Raw genomic sequence first — 21,789 nt, 5'->3', positions numbered from 1 at the left:
CCCCCCCCACACACACAGCTCACCCCTTTCACACACAACACTGTACTGAGTCACTTGTCACACACATAGCCTCAGCCTCTTTCTGTCCTCTAGTAGAAACACCCTCAGCCTCTGTTTATAATCTCTAGTAGAAACACCCCCAGCCTCTGTTTATAATCTCTAGTAGTAACACCCCCAGCCTCTGTTTATAATCTCTAGTAGTAACACCCCCAGCCTCTGTTTATAACCTCCATTAGTAACACCGTCAGCCTCTGTTTATAATCTCTAGTAGTAACACCCCCAGCCTCTGTTTATAACCTCCATTAGTAACACCGTCAGCCTCTGTATATAACCTCTAGTAGAAACACCCTCAGCCTCTGTTTATAATCTCTAGTAGAAACACCCCCAGCCTCTGTTTATAATCTCTAGTAGTAACACCCTCAGCCTCTGTTTATAAGCTCTAGTAGTAACACCCTCAGCCTCTGTTTATAACCTCCAGGTAACACCCTCAGCCTCTGTTTATAACCTCCAGGTAACACCCTCAGCCTCTGTTTATAACCTCTAGTAGTAACACCCCCAGCCTCTGTTTATAACCTCCATTAGTAACACCCTCAGCCTCTGTTTATAACCTCCATTAGTAACACCCTGAGCCTCTGTTTATAACCTCCATTAGTAACATCCTCAGCCTCTGTTTATAACCTCCATTAGTAACACCCTCAGCCTCTGTTTATAACCTCCATTAGTAACACCCTGAGCCTCTGTTTATAGCTCCATTAGTAACACCCTCAGCCTCTGTTTATAACCTCTAGTAGTAACACCCTCAGCCTCTGTTTATAACCTCCATTAGTAACACCCTCAGCCTCTGTTTATAACCTCCAGGTAACACCCCCAGCCTCTGTTTATAAACTCTAGTAGTAACACCCTCAGCCTCTGTTTATAATCTCTAGTAGTAACACCCTCAGCCTCTGTTTATAACCTCCATTAGTAACACCCTCAGCCTCTGTTTAAAAGCTCTAGTAGTAACACCCTCAGCCTCTGTTTATAAGCTCTAGTAGTAACACCCTCAGCCTCTGTTTATAAGCTCTAGTAGAAACACCCCCAGCCTCTGTTTATAACCTCTAGTAGTAACACCCCCAGCCTCTGTTTATAAGCTCTAGTAGTAACACCCCCAGCCTCTGTTTATAACCTCCATTAGTAACACCCTCAGCCTCTGTTTATAATCTCTAGTAGTAACACCCTCAGCCTCTGTTTATAACCTCCATTAGTAACACTGTCAGCCTCTGTTTATAACCTCCATTAGTAACACCCTCAGCCTCTGTTTATAAGCTCTAGTAGTAACACCCTCAGCCTCTGTTTATAACCTCCATTAGTAACACCCTCAGCCTCTGTTTATAAGCTCTAGTAGTAACACCCTCAGCCTCTGTTTATAACCTCCATTAGTAACACCCTCAGCCTCTGTTTATAACCTCCATTAGTAACACTGTCAGCCTCTGTTTATAACCTCCATTAGTAACACCCTCAGCCTCTGTTTATAAGCTCTAGTAGTAACACCCTCAGCCTCTGTTTATAACCTCCATTAGTAACACCCTCAGCCTCTGTTTATAAGCTCTAGTAGTAACACCCTCAGCCTCTGTTTATAACCTCCATTAGTAACACCCTCAGCCTCTGTTTATAATCTCTAGTAGTAACACCCTCAGCCTCTGTTTATAACCTCCATTAGTAACACCGTCAGCCTCTGTTTATAACCTCCATTAGTAACACCCTCAGCCTCTGTTTATAAGCTCTAGTAGTAACACCCTCAGCCTCTGTTTATAACCTCCATTAGTAACACCCTCAGCCTCTGTTTATAACCTCCATTAGTAACACCCTCAGCCTCTGTTTATAACCTCCATTAGTAACACCATCAGCCTCTGTTTATAACCTCCAGGTAACACCCTCAGTTTATAACCTCCATTATTAACACCCCAGCCTCTGTTTATAACCTCCATTAGTAACACCCCCAGCCTCTGTTTAACCTCCATTAGTAACACCCTCAGCCTCTGTTTATAACCTCCATTAGTAACACCATCAGCCCCTGTTTATAACCTCCATTAGTAACACCATCAGCCTCTGTTTATAACCTCCATTAGTAACACCCCCATTCTCTGTTTATAACCTCTAGTAGTAACACCCTCAGCCTCTGTTTATAACCTCCATTAGTAACACCCTCAGCCTCTGTTTATAACCTCCATTAGTAACACCCTCAGCCTCTGTTTATAACCTCCAGGTAACACCCTCAGTTTATAACCTCCATTAGTAACACCCCCAGCCTCTGTTTATAACCTCCAGGTAACACCCCCAGCCTCTGTTTATAATCTCTAGTAGTAACACCCTCAGCCTCTGTTTATAACCTCCAGGTAACACCCCAGCCTCTGTTTATAACCTCCATTAGTAACACCATCAGCCTCTGTTTATAACCTCCATTAGTAACACCCTCAGCCTGTGTTTATAACCTCTAGTAGTAACACCCTCAGCCTCTGTTTATAACCTCCATTAGTAACACCCTCAGCCTCTGTTTATAACCTCCATTAGTAACACCCTCAGCCTGTGTTTATAACCTCTAGTAGTAACACCCTCAGCCTCTGTTTATAACCTCCATTAGTAACACCCTCAGCCTCTGTTTATAACCTCCATTAGTAACACCCTCAGTCTCTGTTTATAACCTCCATTAGTAACACCCTCAGCCTGTGTTTATAACCTCTAGTAGTAACACCATCAGCCTCTGTTTATAACCTCCATTAGTAACACCCCCAGCCTCTGTTTATAACCTCCATTAGTAACACCCCCAGCCTCTGTTTATAACCTCTAGTAGTAACACCCCCAGCCTCTGTTTATAACCTCCAGGTAACACCCCCAGCCTCTGTTTATAACCTCCATTAGTAACACCCTCAGCCTCTGTTTATAACCTCCAGGTGACACCCTCAGCCTCTGTTTATAACCTCCATTAGTAACACCATCAGCCTCTGTTTATAACCTCCAGGTGACACCCTCAGCCTCTGTTTATAACCTCTAGTAGTAACACCCTCAGCCTCTGTTTATAACCTCCAGGTGACACCCTCAGCCTCTGTTTATAACCTCCATTAGTAACACCATCAGCCTCTGTTTATACCTCTAGTAGAAACACCCTCAGCCTCTGTTTATAATCTCTAGTAGAAACACCCCCAGCCTCTGTTTATAACCTCTAGTAGTAACACCCCCAGCCTCTGTTTATAACCTCTAGTAGTAACACCCTCAGCCTCTGTTTATAACCTCCATTAGTAACACCCTCAGCCTCTGTTTATAACATAACCTCCAGGTAACACCCCCAGCCTCTGTTTATAACCTCTAGTAGTAACACCCCCAGCCTCTGTTTATAATCTCTAGTAGTAACACCCCCAGCCTCTGTTTATAACCTCCATTAGTAACACCCTCAGCCTCTGTTTATAACCTCCATTAGTAACACCATCAGCCTCTGTTTATAACCTCCATTAGTAACACCCTCAGCCTCTGTTTATAAGCTCTAGTAGTAACACCCTCAGCCTCTGTTTATAACCTCCATTAGTAACACCATCAGCCTCTGTTTATAACCTCCAGGTAACACCCTCAGTTTATAACCTCCATTAGTAACACCCCCAGCCTCTGTTTATAACCTCCAGGTAACACCCCCAGCCTCTGTTTATAATCTCTAGTAGTAACACCCTCAGCCTCTGTTTATAACCTCCAGGTAACACCCCAGCCTCTGTTTATAACCTCCATTAGTAACACCCTCAGCCTGTGTTTATAACCTCTAGTAGTAACACCCTCAGCCTCTGTTTATAACCTCCATTAGTAACACCCTCAGCCTCTGTTTATAACCTCCATTAGTAACACCCTCAGCCTGTGTTTATAACCTCTAGTAGTAACACCCCCAGCCTCTGTTTATAACCTCCATTAGTAACACCCTCAGCCTCTGTTTATAACCTCCATTAGTAACATCCTCAGCCTCTGTTTATAACCTCCATTAGTAACACCCTCAGCCTGTGTTTATAACCTCTAGTAGTAACACCCTCAGTCTCTGTTTATAACCTCCATTAGTAACACCCTCAGCCTCTGTTTATAACCTCCATTAGTAACACCCTCAGCCTGTGTTTATAACCTCTAGTAGTAACACCCCCAGCCTCTGTTTATAACCTCCAGGTAACACCCCCAGCCTCTGTTTATAACCTCCATTAGTAACACCCTCAGCCTCTGTTTATAACCTCCAGGTGACACCCTCAGCCTCTGTTTATAACCTCCAGGTAACACCCCCAGCCTCTGTTTATAACCTCCATTAGTAACACCCTCAGCCTCTGTTTATAACCTCCAGGTGACACCCTCAGCCTCTGTTTATAACCTCCAGGTGACACCCTCAGCCTCTGTTTATAACCTCCATTAGTAACACCATCAGCCTCTGTTTATAACCTCCAGGTGACACCCTCAGCCTCTGTTTATAACCTCTAGTAGTAACACCCTCAGCCTCTGTTTATAACCTCTAGTAGTAACACCCTCAGCCTCTGTTTATAACCTCCATTAGTAACACCATCAGCCTCTGTTTATACCTCTAGTAGTAACACCCTCAGCCCCTGTTTATAACCTCCATTATAAACACCCTCAGCCTCTGTTTATAACCTCCATTAGTAACACCCTCAGCCTCTGTTTATAACCTCCAGGTAACACCCTCAGCCTCTGTTTATAACCTCCATTAGTAACACCCTCAGCCTCTGTTTATAACCTCCAGGTAACACCCTCAGCCCCTCTCAGCCCCTGTTTATAACCTCCAGGTAACACCCTCAGCCCAGTGAACCAGAACACTGAATTGGTGCTGCTGTATATAGGTCAGATACATACCCGTTAGCCCTTTCCCTAACATCTTTAGTAAACTGATCTCTTTACACCCATCACTGTGTACATGACGTTACCATGTCTTCCTATGGGAGCGGTATGTATGATGTCTTCATGGTGTTTGTGTTGTAGGTCATCTGACAGTGAATCACCATGGGATAGATGGAGTGCACCAACTGTCTGTAAAGAGAAGAGGTATGACCACCGCTATAGGACGTATTAGTCTTTATTTTACAACACAATGCCTTTAATCATTGACTAACATTATCAGCATAATGCTAGAAGCATGTTAGAGAGAGGAAGGAGAGACAGGGAGACAATACCAGAGAGAGAGAGAGAGAGAGGAAGGAGAGACAGGGAGAAAATACCAGAGAGAGAGAGAGAGGAAGGAGAGAGAGGGAGAAAATACCAGAGAGAGAGGGAGAGACAGGGAGAAAATACCAGAGAGAGAGAGAGAGAGAGGAAGGAGAGAGAGGGAGAAAATACCAGAGAGAGAGAGAGAGAGGAAGGAGAGACAGGGAGAAAATACCAGAGAGAGAGAGAGGAAGGAAGGAGAGACAGGGAGAAAATACCAGAGAGAGAGAGAGGAAGGAGAGACAGGGAGAAAATACCAGAGAGAGAGAGAGGAAGGAGAGACAGGGAGAAAATACCAGAGAGAGAAAGAATGAGAGCGAGACCAAAGAAAGAGCGAAAGAAAAATAGAAAGAAAGAGAGGGAGAGAGAGAGAGAGAGAGGTAATGGTTAACTGCAGTTTGACTAGAAGGGGAGGAGAGGTCGGTAAGGTAACACTACAGAAGTGTCAGACCACACCTGTCTTAGCCAGTAAAGCAACCAGAGAAACATAATCCCTGCCATTCCTCTACCTATCCTCTGGAAGGGGGAACGACTGGCAGAAGGAGACACACATAGCTTACTACAGATGAGAAGTGACTAAAGTAAAGTTAAATAGACTTGGAGGAGAACGCAGAGCTAGGTGTGTTTCTTAAAAATCTGAAATGTTAGCTGGTTGACTATTGGCAGACGGAGACACACTCTTCACAGGGAAACATACAGCCTAGCATCAGAGTTGAGGAGGAACAAGTTAGAGACTTGGAACCCACTGGGCTCACACTGGTTGAAGCAACATTGTTTCCACGTCATTTCAATGAAATTACATTGAACCAACGTGGAATAGACGTTGAATTGACGGCTGTGCCCAGTGTGGCTATTGGAAGCCATTCTCTAGAAGTGGGTGTTCTGACGATATTACTGTCTCTTCTTCATCACAGAGACCCAGAGCCTTCAATGGACCGGTGAGTGTCACGTCTTACACAGCAACATGTTAATATCTCTTCATGTTTCCTCATGTCTGTCGTAGCATTCCTTTCCATTGTCTGCTGTAATCTCAAATCTTCACAACACGCTCTTTGTTGCTGTGCTTAAGGAAGGGACACGTGGAACGGGAACCTAATGAATGTTATAGTTGGAGATACCTAAACTAGGGCTTCTATGATAGTAAGGAATCTATTGGTAGTAAGATAGGAAACCAAATACATGTGATATTTTGGGACACTAAAGATATGTGTAGGAGACACTGTGAGGGTCATAGCACATCCAGGTTATCCAGGAGAAACTGTGAAGGTCATAGCACATACTGGTTATCCAGGAGACACTGTGAAGGTCATAGCACATACAGGTTATCCAGGAGACACTGTGAAGGTCATAGCACATACAGGTTATCCAGGAGACACTGTGAAGGTCATAGCACATACGGGTTATCCAGGAGACACTGTGAAGGTAATAGCACATACTGGTTATCCAGGAGACACTGTGAAGGTCATAGCACATACGGGTTATCCAGGAGACACTGTGAAGGTCATAGCACATACAGGTTATCCACTAGTCGTACCTTTTCAGTACCTGGGAATGTATAATATAGTAGTGGTGGTAAGAGGGAGACCCAGTAAGAGATTTAGGCCAAAGCAGCTGTATTATCCATCTGTATTGGATCTAAGGTTTCCTCCCTGACTGTTGTGTTGAGCTCTGTGTCAAGCCTCTGGTACATACCAGTATAGTCTGTCCATACCAGTATAGTCTGTCCTCTGTATCAAGTCTCTGGTACATACCAGTATAGTCTGTCCATACCAGTATAGTCTGTCCTCTGTGTCAAGCCTCTGGTACATACCAGTATAGTCTGTCCATACCAGTATAGTCTGTCCATACCAGTATAGTCTGTCCTCTGTATCAAGCCTCTGGTACATACCAGTATAGTCTGTCCATACCAGTATAGTCTGTCGATGCCAGTATAGTCTGTCCATACCAGTGTAGTCTGTCCATACCAGTATAGTCTGTCCATACCAGTATAGTCTGTCCATGCCAGTATAGTCTGTCCACACCAGTATAGTCTGTCCTCTGTATCAAGCCTCTCTGGTACATACCAGTATAGTCTGTCCATACCAGTATAGTCTGTCCTCTGTATCAAGCCTCTCTCGTACTACTCATAGATATACCAGTATAGTCTGTCCACACCAGTATAGTCTGTCCATACCAGTATAGTCTGTCCATACCAGTATAGTCTGTCCTCTGTATCAAGCCTCTCTGGTACATACCAGTATAGTCTGTCCATACCAGTATAGTCTGTCCTCTGTATCAAGCCTCTCTCGTACTACTCATAGATATACCAGTATAGTCTGTCCACACCAGTATAGTCTGTCCATACCAGTATAGTCTGTCCATACCAGTATAGTCTGTCCTCTGTATCAAGCCTCTCTGGTACATACCAGTAGTCTGTCCACACCAGTATAGTCTGTCCATACCAGTATAGTCTGTCCTCTGTATCAAGCCTCTCTGGTACATACCAGTATAGTCTGTCCACACCAGTATAGTCTGTCCATACCAGTATAGTCTGTCCTCTGTATCAAGCCTCTGGTACATACCAGTATAGTCTGTCCACACCAGTATAGTCTGTCCTCTGTATCAAGCCTCTGGTACATACCAGTATAGTCTGTCCACACCAGTATAGTCTGTCCACACCAGTATAGTCTGTCCATACCAGTATAGTCTGTCCTCTGTATCAAGCCTCTCTCGTACTACTCATAGATATACCAGTATAGTCTGTCCACACCAGTATAGTCTGTCCATACCAGTATAGTCTGTCCATACCAGTATAGTCTGTCCTCTGTATCAAGCCTCTCTGGTACATACCAGTATAGTCTGTCCACACCAGTATAGTCTGTCCATACCAGTATAGTCTGTCCTCTGTATCAAGCCTCTCTCGTACTACCCATAGACATACCAGTATAGTCTGTCCACACCAGTATAGTCTGTCCATACCAGTATAGTCTGTCCTCTGTATCAAGCCTCTCTCGTACTACTCATAGATATACCAGTATAGTCTGTCCACACCAGTATAGTCTGTCCACACCAGTATAGTCTGTCCTCTGTATCAAGCCTCTCTGGTACATACCAGTATAGTCTGTCCATACCAGTATAGTCTGTCCTCTGTATCAAGCCTCTCTCGTACTACCCATAGATATACCAGTATAGTCTGTCCATACCAGTATAGTCTGTCCTCTGTATCAAGCCTCTCTCGTACTACCCATAGATATACCAGTATAGTCTGTCCATACCAGTATAGTCTGTCCACACCAGTATAGTCTGTCCACACCAGTATAGTCTGTCCATACCAGTATAGTCTGTCCATACCAGTATAGTCTGTCCTCTGTATCAAGCCTCTCTCGTACTACTCATAGACAAACCAGTATAGTTTGTCCTGTGTTTTCCTGTCCCATTCTGTTTCTCTGCTATGTTCTATTCGACCCATAATGACACACTGTCTGATATACAGTATTATTTCCTCTAGTTCTAGCTCCTACTCCAGGACCTTGGACAGTTCTGCCAACCAGAGACCCACGTCACCAGACACCGAGTCCAAGAAGTGAGTGAATCATGAGAAGGATGGGGGTGGAACTTTAGAAGTACAGTGGGTTATACCAGTTACTCTAGTAATGATGGTTACTATGTGATGGTTACTATCAACGTGATGGTTACTATGTGATGGTTACTATCAACGTGATGGTTACTATGTGATGGTTACTATGTGATGGTTACTATGTGATGGTTACTATGTGATGGTTATTATCAATGTGATGGTTACTATGTGATGGTTACTATCAACATGATGGTTACTATGTGATGGTTATTATCAATGTGATGGTTACTGTGTGATGGTTATTATCAATGTGATGGTTACTATGTGATGGTTACTATCAACGTGATGGTTACTATCAACGTGATGGTTACTATCAATGTGATGGTTCCTATGTGATGTTATTATCAATGTGATGGTTACTATGTGATGGTTACTATCAACGTGATGGTTACTATGTGATGTTATTATCAATGTGATGGTTACTATGTGATGTTATTATCAATGTGATGGTTACTATGTGATGTTATTATCAATGTGATGGTTACTATGTGATGGTTACTATCAATGTGATGGTTCCTATGTGATGTTATTATCAATGTGATGGTTACTATGTGATGGTTACTATCAACGTGATGGTTACTATGTGATGTTATTATCAATGTGATGGTTACTATGTGATGTTATTATCAATGTGATGGTTACTATGTGATGGTTACTATCAACGTGATGGTTCCTATGTGATGTTATTATCAATGTGATGGTTACTATGTCATGGTTACTATGTGATGTTATTATCAATGTGATGGTTACTATGTGATGGTTATTATCAACGTGATGGTTACTATGTGATGGTTATTATCAATGTGATGGTTACTATGTGATGGTTACTATCAATGTGATGGTTACTATCAACGTGATGGTTACTATCAATGTGATGGTTACTATGTGATGGTTACTATCAATGTGATGGTTACTATGTGATGGTTACTATCAACGTGATGGTTACTATGTGATGGTTTTTATCAATGTGATGGTTTCTATGTGATGGTTTTTATCAATGTGACGGTTTCTATGTGATGGTTTTTATCAATGTGATGGTTACTATCAACGTGATGGTTACTATGTGATGGTTACAATAAGTATCTCTCTCCTCCCCCATCCTCTCTCCTTCTCTCTCTTCCCCCTCCTCTCTCCTCCCCCCTCTTCTCCCCTTCTCTCCCCTCCTCTCCTCCCCTTCTCCCTCCTCCCCCCCTTCTTTCTCCTCCCTCCTTCTCTCTCCTCCCTCGTCCCCCTTCTCTCTCCTCCTCCGTCCTTCTCTCTCCTCCTCCGTCCTTCTCTCTCCTCCTCCGTCCTTCTCTCTCTCCTCCCTCAGGGGTTTTGTGTACCTGAAGGAGTACGTGAACGCTACAGACCTAACCAAGCACAACACCAGAGACAACGTTCCTGACTATGTAACGTCTAGTTCTACCAGCCATTCCTACAGCAGCCCCTCTTACACCAGGTAACACTACTTTGACCACGCCACACTTTGAAAATAACTCCTTGGTCCTTGTTGTTCAAATCTGAAGGAACACAGATAGGTGTAATCAACATGACAGAAGGAAGCTACAAGACGAGATGGGTGGAGTGGAGTCATCACCATATTCAAATCAAACTTTATTGCTTACACCTATCCAGTTCCTTCAGATTGGCAAATAAGTGGTACGGACACCAAGGTTATTATAGTAAATCAAAACTGAAACTAAAATAAAACAAAAATTGGAAAAAACGATTTAGTAAACTGAAATAAAAATAAAAACGCCACATTTGAAAAACTGAAACTATTATCTTTGACTGCAAAACAATTCAATAAAAACCATCATAAATTAAGTCTAAGTTTAAGTTTTTTCCATCTAAATTTTAGCCAAAAATATAAAATATATAAAAAATATAAAACAGGGCCAAGCTACAACAGCTTGTGAAGTTGCTGGAGCCGAGGGCGAACACGGAGCGCAACAGGGCCAAGCTACAACAGCTTGTGAAGTTACTGGAGCCGGGCGAACACGGAGCGCAACAGGGCCAAGCTACAACAGCTTGTGAAGTTACTGGAGCCGAGGGCGAACACGGAGCGCAACTGGGCCAAGCTACAACAGCTTGTGAAGTTGCTGGAGCCGAGGGCGAACACGGAGCGCAACTGGGCCAAGCTACAACAGCTTGTGAAGTTACTGGAGCCGGGCGAACACGGAGCGCAACAGGGCCAAGCTACAACAGCTTGTGAAGTTACTGGAGCCGAGGGCGAACACGGAGCGTAACTGGGCCAAGCTACAACAGCTTGTGAAGTTACTGGAGCCGGGCGAACACGGAGCGCAACAGGGCCAAGCTACAACAGCTTGTGAAGTTGCTGGAGCCGGGCGAACACGGAGCGTAACTGGGCCAAGCTACAACAGCTTGTGAAGTTGCTGGAGCCGGGGGCGAACACGGAGCGTAACTGGGCCAAGCTACAACAGCTTGTGAAGTTGCTGGAGCCGGGGGCGAACACGGAGCGTAACTGGGCCAAGCTACAACAGCTTGTGAAGTTGCTGGAGCCGAGGGCGAACACGGAGCGTAACTGGGCCAAGCTACAACAGCTTGTGAAGTTGCTGGAGCCGGGGCGAACACGGAGCGTAACTGGGCCAAGCTACAACAGCTTGTGAAGTTGCTGGAGCCGAGGGCGAACACGGAGCGCAACTGGGCCAAGCTACAACAGCTTGTGAAGTTGCTGGAGCCGAGGGCGAACACGGAGCGCAACTGGGCCAAGCTACAACAGCTTGTGAAGTTGCTGGAGCCGAGGGCGAACACGGAGCGCAACTGGGCCAAGCTACAACAGCTTGTGAAGTTGCTGGAGCCGAGGGCGAACACGGAGCGCAACTGGGCCAAGCTACAACAGCTTGTGAGTTGCTGGAGCCGAGGGCGAACACGGAGCGCAACTGGGCCAAGCTACAACAGCTTGTGAAGTTGCTGGAGCCGAGGGCGAACACGGAGCGCAACTGGGCCAAGCTACAACAGCTTGTGAAGTTGCTGGAGCCGAGGTGAAGTTGCTGGAGCGAACACGGAGCGTAACTGGGCCAAGCTACAACAGCTTGTGAAGTTGCTGGAGCCGGGCGAACACGGAGCGTAACTGGGCCAAGCTACAACAGCTTGTGAAGTTGCTGGAGCCGGGCGAACACGGAGCGTAACTGGGCCAAGCTACAACAGCTTGTGAAGTTGCTGGAGCCGGGGCGAACACGGAGCGCAACTGGGCCAAGCTACAACAGCTTGTGAAGTTGCTGGAGCCGAGGGCGAACACGGAGCGTAACTGGGCCAAGCTACAACAGCTTGTGAAGTTGCTGGAGCCGGGGCGAACACGGAGCGCAACTGGGCCAAGCTACAACAGCTTGTGAAGTTGCTGGAGCCGAGGGCGGGCCAACACGGAGCTGCAACTGGGCCAAGCTACAACAGCTTGTGAAGTTGCTGGAGCCGAGGGCGAACACGGAGCGTAACTGGGCCAAGCTACAACAGCTTGTGAAGTTGCTGGAGCCGGGGCGAACACGGAGCGCAACTGGGCCAAGCTACAACAGCTTGTGAAGTTGCTGGAGCCGAGGGCGAACACGGAGCGCAACTGGGCCAAGCTACAACAGCTTGTGAAGTTGCTGGAGCCGAGGGCGAACACGGAGCGCAACTGGGCCAAGCTACAACAGCTTGTGAGTTGCTGGAGCCGAGGGCGAACACGGAGCGCAACTGGGCCAAGCTACAACAGCTTGTGAGTTGCTGGAGCCGAGGGCGAACACGGAGCGCAACTGGGCCAAGCTACAACAGCTTGTGAAGTTGCTGGAGCCGAGGGCGAACACGGAGCGCAACTGGGCCAAGCTACAACAGCTTGTGAAGTTGCTGGAGCCGAGGGCGAACACGGAGCGCAACTGGGCCAAGCTACAACAGCTTGTGAAGTTGCTGGAGCCGAGGGCGAACACGGAGCGCAACTGGGCCAAGCTACAACAGCTTGTGAAGTTGCTGGAGCCGAGGGCGAACACGGAGCGCAACTGGGCCAAGCAACAACAGCTTGTGAAGTTGCTGGAGCCGAGGGCGAACACGGAGCGCAACTGGGCCAAGCTACAACAGCTTGTGAAGTTGCTGGAGCCGAGGGCGAACACGGAGCGCAACTGGGCCAAGCTACAACAGCTTGTGAAGTTGCTGGAGCCGAGGGCGAACACGGAGCGTAACTGGGCCAAGCAACAACAGCTTGTGAAGTTGCTGGAGCCGAGGGCGAACACGGAGCGCAACTGGGCCAAGCTACAACAGCTTGTGAAGTTACTGGAACCGTTCTCAATCCACACACGACCAACTTCAAAGTGGCAGCCTGATGTGTCTGATGTGGTGCCGTGCCGTCTCAACTTTGAGGCACACCTGCAGTCACTACTGTTGCAAGGCAGTTGGCACAGGTCCTCTCGAAGTCACTGCGGGAGCGCTTTGCATGCATACTGAACCCCTGTCCAGCCGGAGGGTCAACCTGGCAGTGTATTAAGTACCTGGTAAAAGCAGCATGTTTACAGAGTCACCTCCCCAGTACTGACAGGTAAAGGACAGATGTTTATCCAACACTGGATCTGGTTTCTGCCCCTGTATCCCAAGATGTATTAACCACAAAATCTTGTTTGTTTGAAGAGAAAAACACACACTGACGGACAGACTGCGAACTTATAGATTTATGAAGAATGTTTTTGGTGCTATTGTTTCAGCTGTTTCTATTAAAACCTTTTGAAGGGGTTAGTCAGTGATGAAGTCATGGCACCTGCCTGCCTGCCTGTTTAATGAAGTTATGTATTATTAGTTGTTTTTTCCTCTCCTGTCAGATAAAGGTGAAGGTACATGATTCTTCTTACATCAGCTACTAAAGTTAAAAAGCTTTGGATTGGTGTAAACATGGGCAAGACAGTTTCTTTCCACCATATTTCTTGCACCAGTCTTGCCACTTACCCTTTAAATGCAAGTCACATTAGGATTGATTTATAATTTAAATCTAACCAAACCTATGTCCAGGCTATGGACTTGCATGTAATCTAGTGGCCAAAAGCCTGTATTAACATGGGCAGCACCATTGAGAACTTTCACCATTTTGATTTAGTCAACGGGACTTCCAATTTATTTGACTGATCTCTTCTGGCATGACCTGATGACCCGGTTGGCATGACCTGATGACCCGGTTGGCATGACCTGATGACCCGGTTGGCATGACCTGATGACCCGGTTGGCATGACCTGATGACCCTGTTGGCATGACCTGATAACCCGGTTGGTATGACCTGATGACCCGGTTGGCATGACCTGATGACCCGGTTGGCATGGCCTGATGACCCGGTTGGCATGGCCTGATAACCCGGTTCCTGGTGTAGAAGAACATGGATTATTTAAAGATGGAGATGCCCCCTCAGACATCATCATGACACAGATCCTACACTATGGTCCTGGTCCATCCCCTTATCATCACCATCATGACACAGATGTTATGTCTGTCTATGGTCCTGGTCCATCCCCTTATCATCACCATCATGACACAGATCCAGATGTTATGTCTGTCTATGGTCCTGGTCCATCCCCCTATCATCACCATCATGACACAGATCCAGATGTTATGTCTATCTATGGTCCTGGTCCATCCCCTTATCATCACCATCATGACACAGATCCAGATGTTATGTCTGTCTATGGTCCTGGTCCATCCCCCTATCATCACCATCATGACACAGATCCAGATGTTATGTCTGTCTATGGTCCTGGTCCATCCCCCTATCATCACCATCATGACACAGATGTTATGTCTGTCTATGGTCCTGGTCCATCCCCCTATCATCACCATCATGACACAGATCCAGATGTTATGTATATCCACGTCTATGGTCCTGGTCCATCCCCTTATGTATTACTGCCCCCCAAGTGGTAAGAAGTGACACCGCCCCCCAAGTGGTAAGAAGTGACACCGCCCCCCAAGTGGTAAGAAGTGACACCGCCCCCCAAGTGGTAAGAAGTGACACCGCCCCCCAAGTGGTAAGAAGTGACACCGCCCCCCAAGTGGTAAGAAGTGACACCGCCCCCCATAAAAAAAACTATAGACCTTCAACATATAAATGGCTCTTAGCCTCCCACCCATTGGCTACTTTCTAAAACTGAAACTAAGTTTACAAACAAAATAGAAATGTTTTTTTTTAAAAACTGAAACTAAATAAATACTAACTGAAACTAAACTTCAAATAAAACTCTAAAAAGGAATAGACATAATAACTAATATTAAATAACAAAACCATAATAACCTTGATGGATACACATACCAGTTTGTCTTTCCTTGGCTGGAAACGTGTATGTAAAGGCTTTGATCGAATAGAGCTGTGTCCCATGCTGAACACGTCTCTCCCCCTCTACAAGGACTACCACGACGTCTGCCTGTACGTACTGTGGAGAGCAGGTGGGCAACGATGCCAAGATCACCATCGAGCACCTCAACATCTCCTGCCACCCAGCCTGCTTCAAGGTAATGACACCTGGTTATAAACATGTTATAGGTTATACACGTTGACCCTGTATCAGCTGTAAAGGTTGCGCTAGTTGTAAAAAGGGTTGTTTCAGTGGTATTAGCAGCTGTGTTGCTAGCAGGTAGCATCATCGCAGACTAGAATATAGTCTTGGCTGTGCTACATGAACAATATGCTATGTTGTCGTTGCAGTGTGGTGTTTGCAGTAAGCCAATGGGGGACTTTCTGTACAACATGTTCCTGCACAAAGGGACAGTCCACTGTGAGAGCTGCTACTCCAACGTCTTGTAGATTGCTTCTTCCCCTCGTCTCCTCGTCTCTTTTCCTTCATGGCCACAGAGGTGACAAGACTGGATGGCTGATATAACTGCTCTCTCCTATCAAGACTTGTCGTCTGCTAACAGACAGGGAACACTGCACCTTTAATTTGACAGGAATTTCTGTGTGTCACATTTTGTTTTCAGACCTTTGTTTGGGTTCTACTGAATTGAATGAGGTTAACACTGAAATACTATGGGAGTTATCGTATGGTTTAGGGTTGGTAAAGATAATAATATGATCATATTACTGATATAGTTTAATCTTCCGTCCGTTTCAATGTCCACTTTTTTTTGTTGTTGCCTTTTTCTCCTTAAAGGCTCAGTGCAGTCAAAAACATGATTTCCTGTGTTTTATATTTCCACACTATGAGGTTGGAAAAATACTGTGAAATTGTGAAAATTATGATAATTCCCTTTTAGTGTAAGGGCTGTTTGAAAAGACCTGTTCTGGTGGGATGGAGTTTAGGACTGTCTGGTGACGTCAACAGGCTGTATACGTTAATAGACCAATAACAAATAGAGTTTCAAACCTCTCTGCGAATAACAGCTAGTTTTCATGTGAGATATCCCTCCCATTAGGCTCGCCCAGTTAGGACTCAGACCAGTCCCAGACAGTCCGAGCTAAATTCTTGCTTGAGAAATTGCTCTTTGCTAAGAAGCAATTTTTATTTTATTTTAGACCATCTTGATTGAAAACAATCACAGTAAGATACTTAAAATTGTTACCCAGAAATGGTTTGGTATTGAGATAAAAATGGCTGCATTGTGCCTTTAATGTTGTAACTTGGTGAATGTATTGTGAAATATGAAGATACTGTATGTAGAAGTCTCTAAATATTATAACGTAATGACAAGATTTAACTAGGAACTGGATATGTAGATTGGCAGTTGGGTACAATTTTCTACTTTCAGTCTTGACTATGCAAAGAAAATAACTACAGATTTTCGATCAAATTTTTATTTTTTAAATTGTTTTTGACGCTTTGACTCAGAAAAACAATAAAATTGATTTATATAAACATGATAAATATAGAGTATAAAAAAATGTACATTATTGAGTGTTGAAAAGACAAGTATTGGTGACAGGTTTGAGATAACAAAACACTACTGTAACTTGGACACACATTAGGCCCTTTTGTGCCACAGATGAGGCTACCAGGCACCTCAAGTGGACAACATTAAAAAGCAGTATTGTATATATATATTTTTGTACATCTTCTCTATCCTTTACAGTCTACACTACCGATAGTTCAGTAGCAGTTCATTGGTTCTTATCGCTGGTCCACTTTGGCCACGCCCCACTGGTTAAGGGGTGCAAGTCTCTAGACAAATAGATGGCTTTCTTTCCTTGTCCTCTTTCTGTCCAAAAAAACACTGGCAATAAGGAACTTTCTCAGTTACCTCTGGCTCTCCTACTGTATGTGGTTCCTTAGCAGTGTAGGGTTCGACTAGTTATGCCTGTCCTCTGGCCCTCCTCCTAGCCAACTCCTGGATGTGATGCCAGAGCAGTGCAGGGTCTGACTCGTTATGTCTGATGAGAGACTCCAATCCTTCAGCCTGATCTAAGCTCTGCCAGTAGTCCTGCGGCCACATCTGGACCCAGCTGAAAAAAACCACACACAAATAAATAAGGCTAATAAGCACAGCAGTTTATTTGAAGGAGAAAAAAAACACTCGTGTGGATTTTAAGAAATGGAGGAATATCTCTCAATGTAAACAGTACACTGTCATAATGTACTATAAGGTTAAAGCCTTTATTTCTGAGACTGGTGGTGTCTACCTGTCATTGATGTGTAGATCCTGACGGTCTCCGAACCCCGGGCTGGGTAGAGGACATCCCATATGAGAATTATTGGCCATCTTAGGCTGGGGGGGCGGGCTCTTCTCTGGGGCTTTCCTATAGGCCTGTTCAGCTGCCAGTCTGGTATTCTCCTGGTCACAGACATAGCACTCAAAGCCGTTGAGGTAATTGGGTTTGCTCATGTCGTTCACGCCCCACTCCCTGCTCTCCAGTGCCTCCATCAGGCCAACGTTGGTAACATGGCTCGGGTTCTTAAACTGTAAATACTTAGCGTACTCTTCATCGTTCTCATCCAACGCCTTGAGGAACTTGGCTAGGTCCTGAGGTGATGGGAAGTCATCAATAAGGATGACAGAGAGGTCGTTGGGCATCCAGTCAGCTACTGATGAGGAGCCGCGGTAGACTGGTACACAGCCCTGGTGGAGAGGGCGCCATAGCTTCTCTGTCATGTAGTCCTGGAGGAAATCAAATTAAATCCAACTTTATTTAAAGTGCATTTGAAATCACAACATGCTTTACAGTTAAAACAATGAAATGACAGAGACAAATATAAATAAAAAGGCAATACGCTCTGAAAGTAACCAGGAAGTGACTACGCCTTTTAGTTTGAACGTAAACATTTTAATAATTCATGGATCTTCAATGGGCAAAATTGTAGTGCAATAGTCTTTCATGCAGTAGAAGTAAATCCATCCACAAACAAAGATTTTTTTATATCCTGAACAAAAAAAATAATTTCAAAATGTACTTCATTACAGTTCATATAAGGAAATCAGTTAATTGAAATAAATAAATGAGGCCCTAATCTATGGATTTCACATGACTGGGCAGGGGCCAAGCCTAGGAGGGCTGCCTACCCACTGGGGAGCCAGGCCAAGCCAATCAGAATACGTTTTTACCCACAAAATGTCTTTATTACAGACAGAAATACTCCTCAGCTCCCCCCTGATGATCCCGCAGGTGAAGAAGCCGGATGTGGAGGTCCTGGGCTGTTGTGGTTTCATGTGGTCTGCGATTGTGAGGCCGGTTGGACATACTGCCAAATTCTCTAAAGCGACGTTGGAAGCGGCTCATGGTAGAGAAATGAACATTCAATTCTCTGGCACCAGCTCTGGTGGACATTCCGGCAGTCAGCATGCCAATTGCGCGCTCCCTCAACTTGAGACATCCATCTGTGGCATTGTGTTGTGTGACAAAGCTGCACATTTTACAAGGTGCACCTGTTTAATGATCATGCTGTTTAATCAGCTTCTTGATATGCCACATCTGTCAGGTAGAGCTTGGCAAAAGAGAAATGATCCCTAACAGGGATGTAAAACAAATTTCTGCACACAATTTGAGAGAAACACTCAAACTTTTTGTGCTTATGAAGCATTTCTGGGATCTTTTATTTCAGCTAACGAAACATGGGACCAACACTTTACATGGTGAGTTTATATTTTTGTTCACATTTTCAATTAGTTTTTAATATGAGGCGACTTTACTGAATGTCACCTTTTGACATAACGATGAGGGGGAAAAAGTTACAGAGGAACAAAGATCACCCCCCTCCCCCTCCCAAAAAAAGGCTAACCTCTCACCTTTATCAATTTTAGCACTTTAGCATTTTTTTTTTCTTCCTCAAACTTTTTTACGATTAATTCATGATTATCCATAATTATAGTAGTATCCACATTCACGTAGAAGTGTTCGGAAACATCTTCAAAATGACACAATACATTATTCACCATTCAGTTCATATTGTATAAGAGAGATTAATTAAAAAAATTAAAACAGAAAAGGATGTCTAAAACAATAAAATCATAAATTGAAGGACAAGCTAAAAAAGCAAGTTTCAAAATGCCTGAAAACCTAAATTGTCTTTATCACTCCATTGCTCCTCTCTCTCTCTCTCTCTCACTCCCTCCTCTCTCACTCTCTCTCTCACTCCCTCCTCTCTCTCTCACTCCCTCCTCTCTCTCTCTCCCAATCTCACTCCCTCCTCTCTCTCTTACCTGACACAGGCCATTCTCCAGGGCCAGGTGGAACTTGTAGCGTGCCGTGAAGCTCATGAAGCCGGCGTCCTCCCCTGTGGCCGTGCTTGTGTCCTCCAGGTACTGAGGGAGGGGCTTACTGTTCAGACATTTCCCATACGAGTCCACCTGGAAGGAGGGGGGCAAGAGAGAGAGAGCGAGACTAAAGGGCTCAATTCATACAAATGGTTGCCAGTCTGCCAAATCATTAGATAATAAAAACCAGACATTCCTTCATATCAAAACATCTAGTCTAGAAGGGAACACATTCCATATCACTGTACCTCCATGTACTTCATGAGTTTCTGCACGTATCTGTCCCTGTCAGAGGGGACATCACAGTGTGACTGCATGTACATGATGGGGGCCAGACCCTCTCTCCTCCAGTGGTTCTTCTGCTCCAGAGACACGGCTACAGGCTGGAGCAGGTATCCCAGGGAGGGCAGCCACTGCAGGGTCAGAGGGTAGTCTGAGCCTCTCCTGAACGTGGCTGTGGAGTTGAACATCAACAAGGAACTTTTTAATTTTTTTTAAATTTCACCTTTATTTAACCAGGTAGGCAAGTTGAGAACAAGTTCTCATTTACAATTGCGACCTGGCCAAGATAAAGCAAAGCAGTTCGACAGATACAACGACAGAGTTACACATGTAGTAAAACAAACATACAGTCAATAATACAGTATAACGAAGTAGAACGAAGGGAAATGGTTTATTAACACATGTTGCTTTGAGAAAAATACAATTCAAAACAAAGCTTTGATTGCAAATGATATTCATTCAAGTGAGTGCTGTCCTTTGAGACGGCATCCCAAATAACACGCTATTCCCTACATAGAGCCCTATGGGCCCTGGATAAAAGTAGTGCACTATATAGGGAACCGGGTGCTACTTGGGACGCAGCCTTCATTTTTTTATGTGAGCGACTGTTGGCTCCAAGTACCCTTTATTTACACAAGAGTTGACACGCTGTCGTCCTGTACCTGTGTAGTTAAACAGCCTGATGCCTGGGCTGTGGGACAGGATGTAGATAAGAGTTGACATGCTGTCATCCTGTACCTGTGTAGTTAAACAGCCTGATGCCTGGGCTGTGGGACAGGACATAGTTGTTCATGGGGGACTCCTCGTGGAATAAGGCCCAGGTCTGGTGAGAGGGTCTGGGAAGAGGAGCCTCGTAGGCCCTGAAGTCTGTCCCATAGAAGATGATGGAGGAGGTACGTCTGTACAGTTGAACCTATAGAGATTTAGGATGGTGCTAGTTTATACATATCCACATTGTAGTCAATACAAACTGAAATCCATGGTCATGAAAAAAAACACGGGGCTATTATTAATAACATATTATAAACGACATGTATTAAAAGATCACAAAGAAAACACTAGCCTGGTCCCAGATCTGTTTGGTGTGACAATGGCCATAGCCATAGGAATTGGCAAAACAGCACAAACAGATCTGGGAACAGGCTAGGACAACACACAACAGTATAAACCATTGGAAGACCTAGCTATAATACTAGAACCACAGACCTTCCTATTGCGTGTGACCAGACAGGAGGAGGTGTGACAGTCGATACGTTCTGTGTCTCCGGGGAAATGAGGGAAGAGTCCTGCACTCCACCACAACAGGATGGGCAGGTCCTTGTTGCCACGTGAGTCATTGTTGCCGGGGCCGCGGTAGGAGGCAATGGAAGAGAACTCCATGTCAGACAGTGCACTCTGCGGTTGGAAGGCACCCTGATCTGTATCCACGGAGTCTCCAAAATCCACGGGGCCCCCAACGTTAAGGGGGTCCTGGGACCAGGAACAGGGCAGGGTGGACAGGAGACACAGCCACACACAGCAGGGCACCAGCCTGGCCCCCAGCCTCCCCTCCACAGACATCTGAGAACCATTATATAGATCTGACATCCTGTTTTGATTCTGTCTGCTTGTACACTGCACACCAGTCAAGTATAGAGCCATAGTCTATGGATGTTATTGGCCAATATATATGCTTCTGGCAATAGATGGCTCTTGTCTGTCCATACCGGGTTCACTTACATGATAGCTACACAGTGATATTTCACTATATACAGCCACTAAATATACTGATCTGCTGTAGCTAGCCAGCCAGCTACGTCAAAGTACGGATCAAAGCGATCTCTCTGGCTGAAACAACCACTTTGTGGGACACAATCAGACATATTACAAGGGTCATAATAAACAGCACGTAATTCTTACCGTTATCATTACAATAAACACATGAGTGTAGACGCGTTCTTCTCTCTTTTTCTCTCTCTCTGAACTCAGGAATTTCTTCTGGAAATGTGTACTTGGGTGGAGGAAACAGCGAATAAAGGGAAATAATCTGGGATCTTCCTCTAGTATGCGTCTCC

At 45.0% G+C, this 21,789-nt stretch overlaps 2 protein-coding genes across 5 annotated transcripts in view; one reads left to right on the top strand and one right to left on the bottom strand.

Annotated features, from left to right (window-relative positions):
* The window catches only part of znf185 (zinc finger protein 185 with LIM domain), a 34,491-nt gene extending 17,853 nt beyond the window's left edge, over positions 1-16,638 (top strand). For all 3 annotated transcript variants that reach the window (XM_065018379.1, XM_065018377.1, XM_065018378.1), the window contains 6 exons: positions 4,990-5,052; positions 6,126-6,149; positions 8,699-8,773; positions 10,140-10,268; positions 15,178-15,283; positions 15,477-16,638. In XM_065018379.1, the coding sequence (XP_064874451.1) occupies positions 4,990-5,052; positions 6,126-6,149; positions 8,699-8,773; positions 10,140-10,268; positions 15,178-15,283; positions 15,477-15,575 (496 nt within the window). In that variant the 3' untranslated portion in view covers positions 15,576-16,638. The remainder of the gene's footprint in view (positions 1-4,989; positions 5,053-6,125; positions 6,150-8,698; positions 8,774-10,139; positions 10,269-15,177; positions 15,284-15,476) is intronic.
* Positions 16,547-21,789, bottom strand: fut11 (fucosyltransferase 11 (alpha (1,3) fucosyltransferase)). Of its 2 annotated transcripts, XM_029655424.2 has the most exons (7): positions 21,635-21,789; positions 20,942-21,295; positions 20,474-20,648; positions 19,702-19,907; positions 19,400-19,546; positions 17,385-17,860; positions 16,547-17,207 (listed from the first exon to the last, which is right to left on the bottom strand). In XM_029655424.2, the coding sequence occupies exons 1-7, from the start codon at positions 21,641-21,643 to the stop codon at positions 17,057-17,059; spliced, it is 1,518 nt and encodes a 505-aa protein (XP_029511284.2). In that variant the 5' UTR covers positions 21,644-21,789; the 3' UTR covers positions 16,547-17,056. The 2 variants fall into 2 exon arrangements, with proteins under 2 accessions (XP_029511284.2, XP_064874452.1); XM_065018380.1 differs by lacking the exon at positions 21,635-21,789 and having other exon boundaries at positions 20,942-21,616.

Source organism: Oncorhynchus nerka, linkage group LG5, assembly GCF_034236695.1.
Source record: "Oncorhynchus nerka isolate Pitt River linkage group LG5, Oner_Uvic_2.0, whole genome shotgun sequence".
NCBI classification, from domain to species: Eukaryota; Metazoa; Chordata; class Actinopteri; order Salmoniformes; family Salmonidae; genus Oncorhynchus; species Oncorhynchus nerka.
Note: the sequence above shows the minus strand (reverse complement) of the source record. Positions and strands in the feature narration are given on the sequence as shown.

Excerpts from the sequence above, each read along its gene's own strand:
- fut11 (XM_065018380.1), bottom strand. The coding sequence starts at position 21,376 with ATGGCTCTATACTTGACTGGTGTGCAGTGTACAAGCAGACAGAATCAA. Across the intron at positions 20,649-20,941 it reads TGGTCACACGCAATAGGAAG|GTTCAACTGTACAGACGTAC; the intron begins GTCTGTGGTTCT and ends AAATCTCTATAG. Across the intron at positions 19,908-20,473 it reads CAGGCTGTTTAACTACACAG|CCACGTTCAGGAGAGGCTCA; the intron begins GTACAGGATGAC and ends TCAACTCCACAG.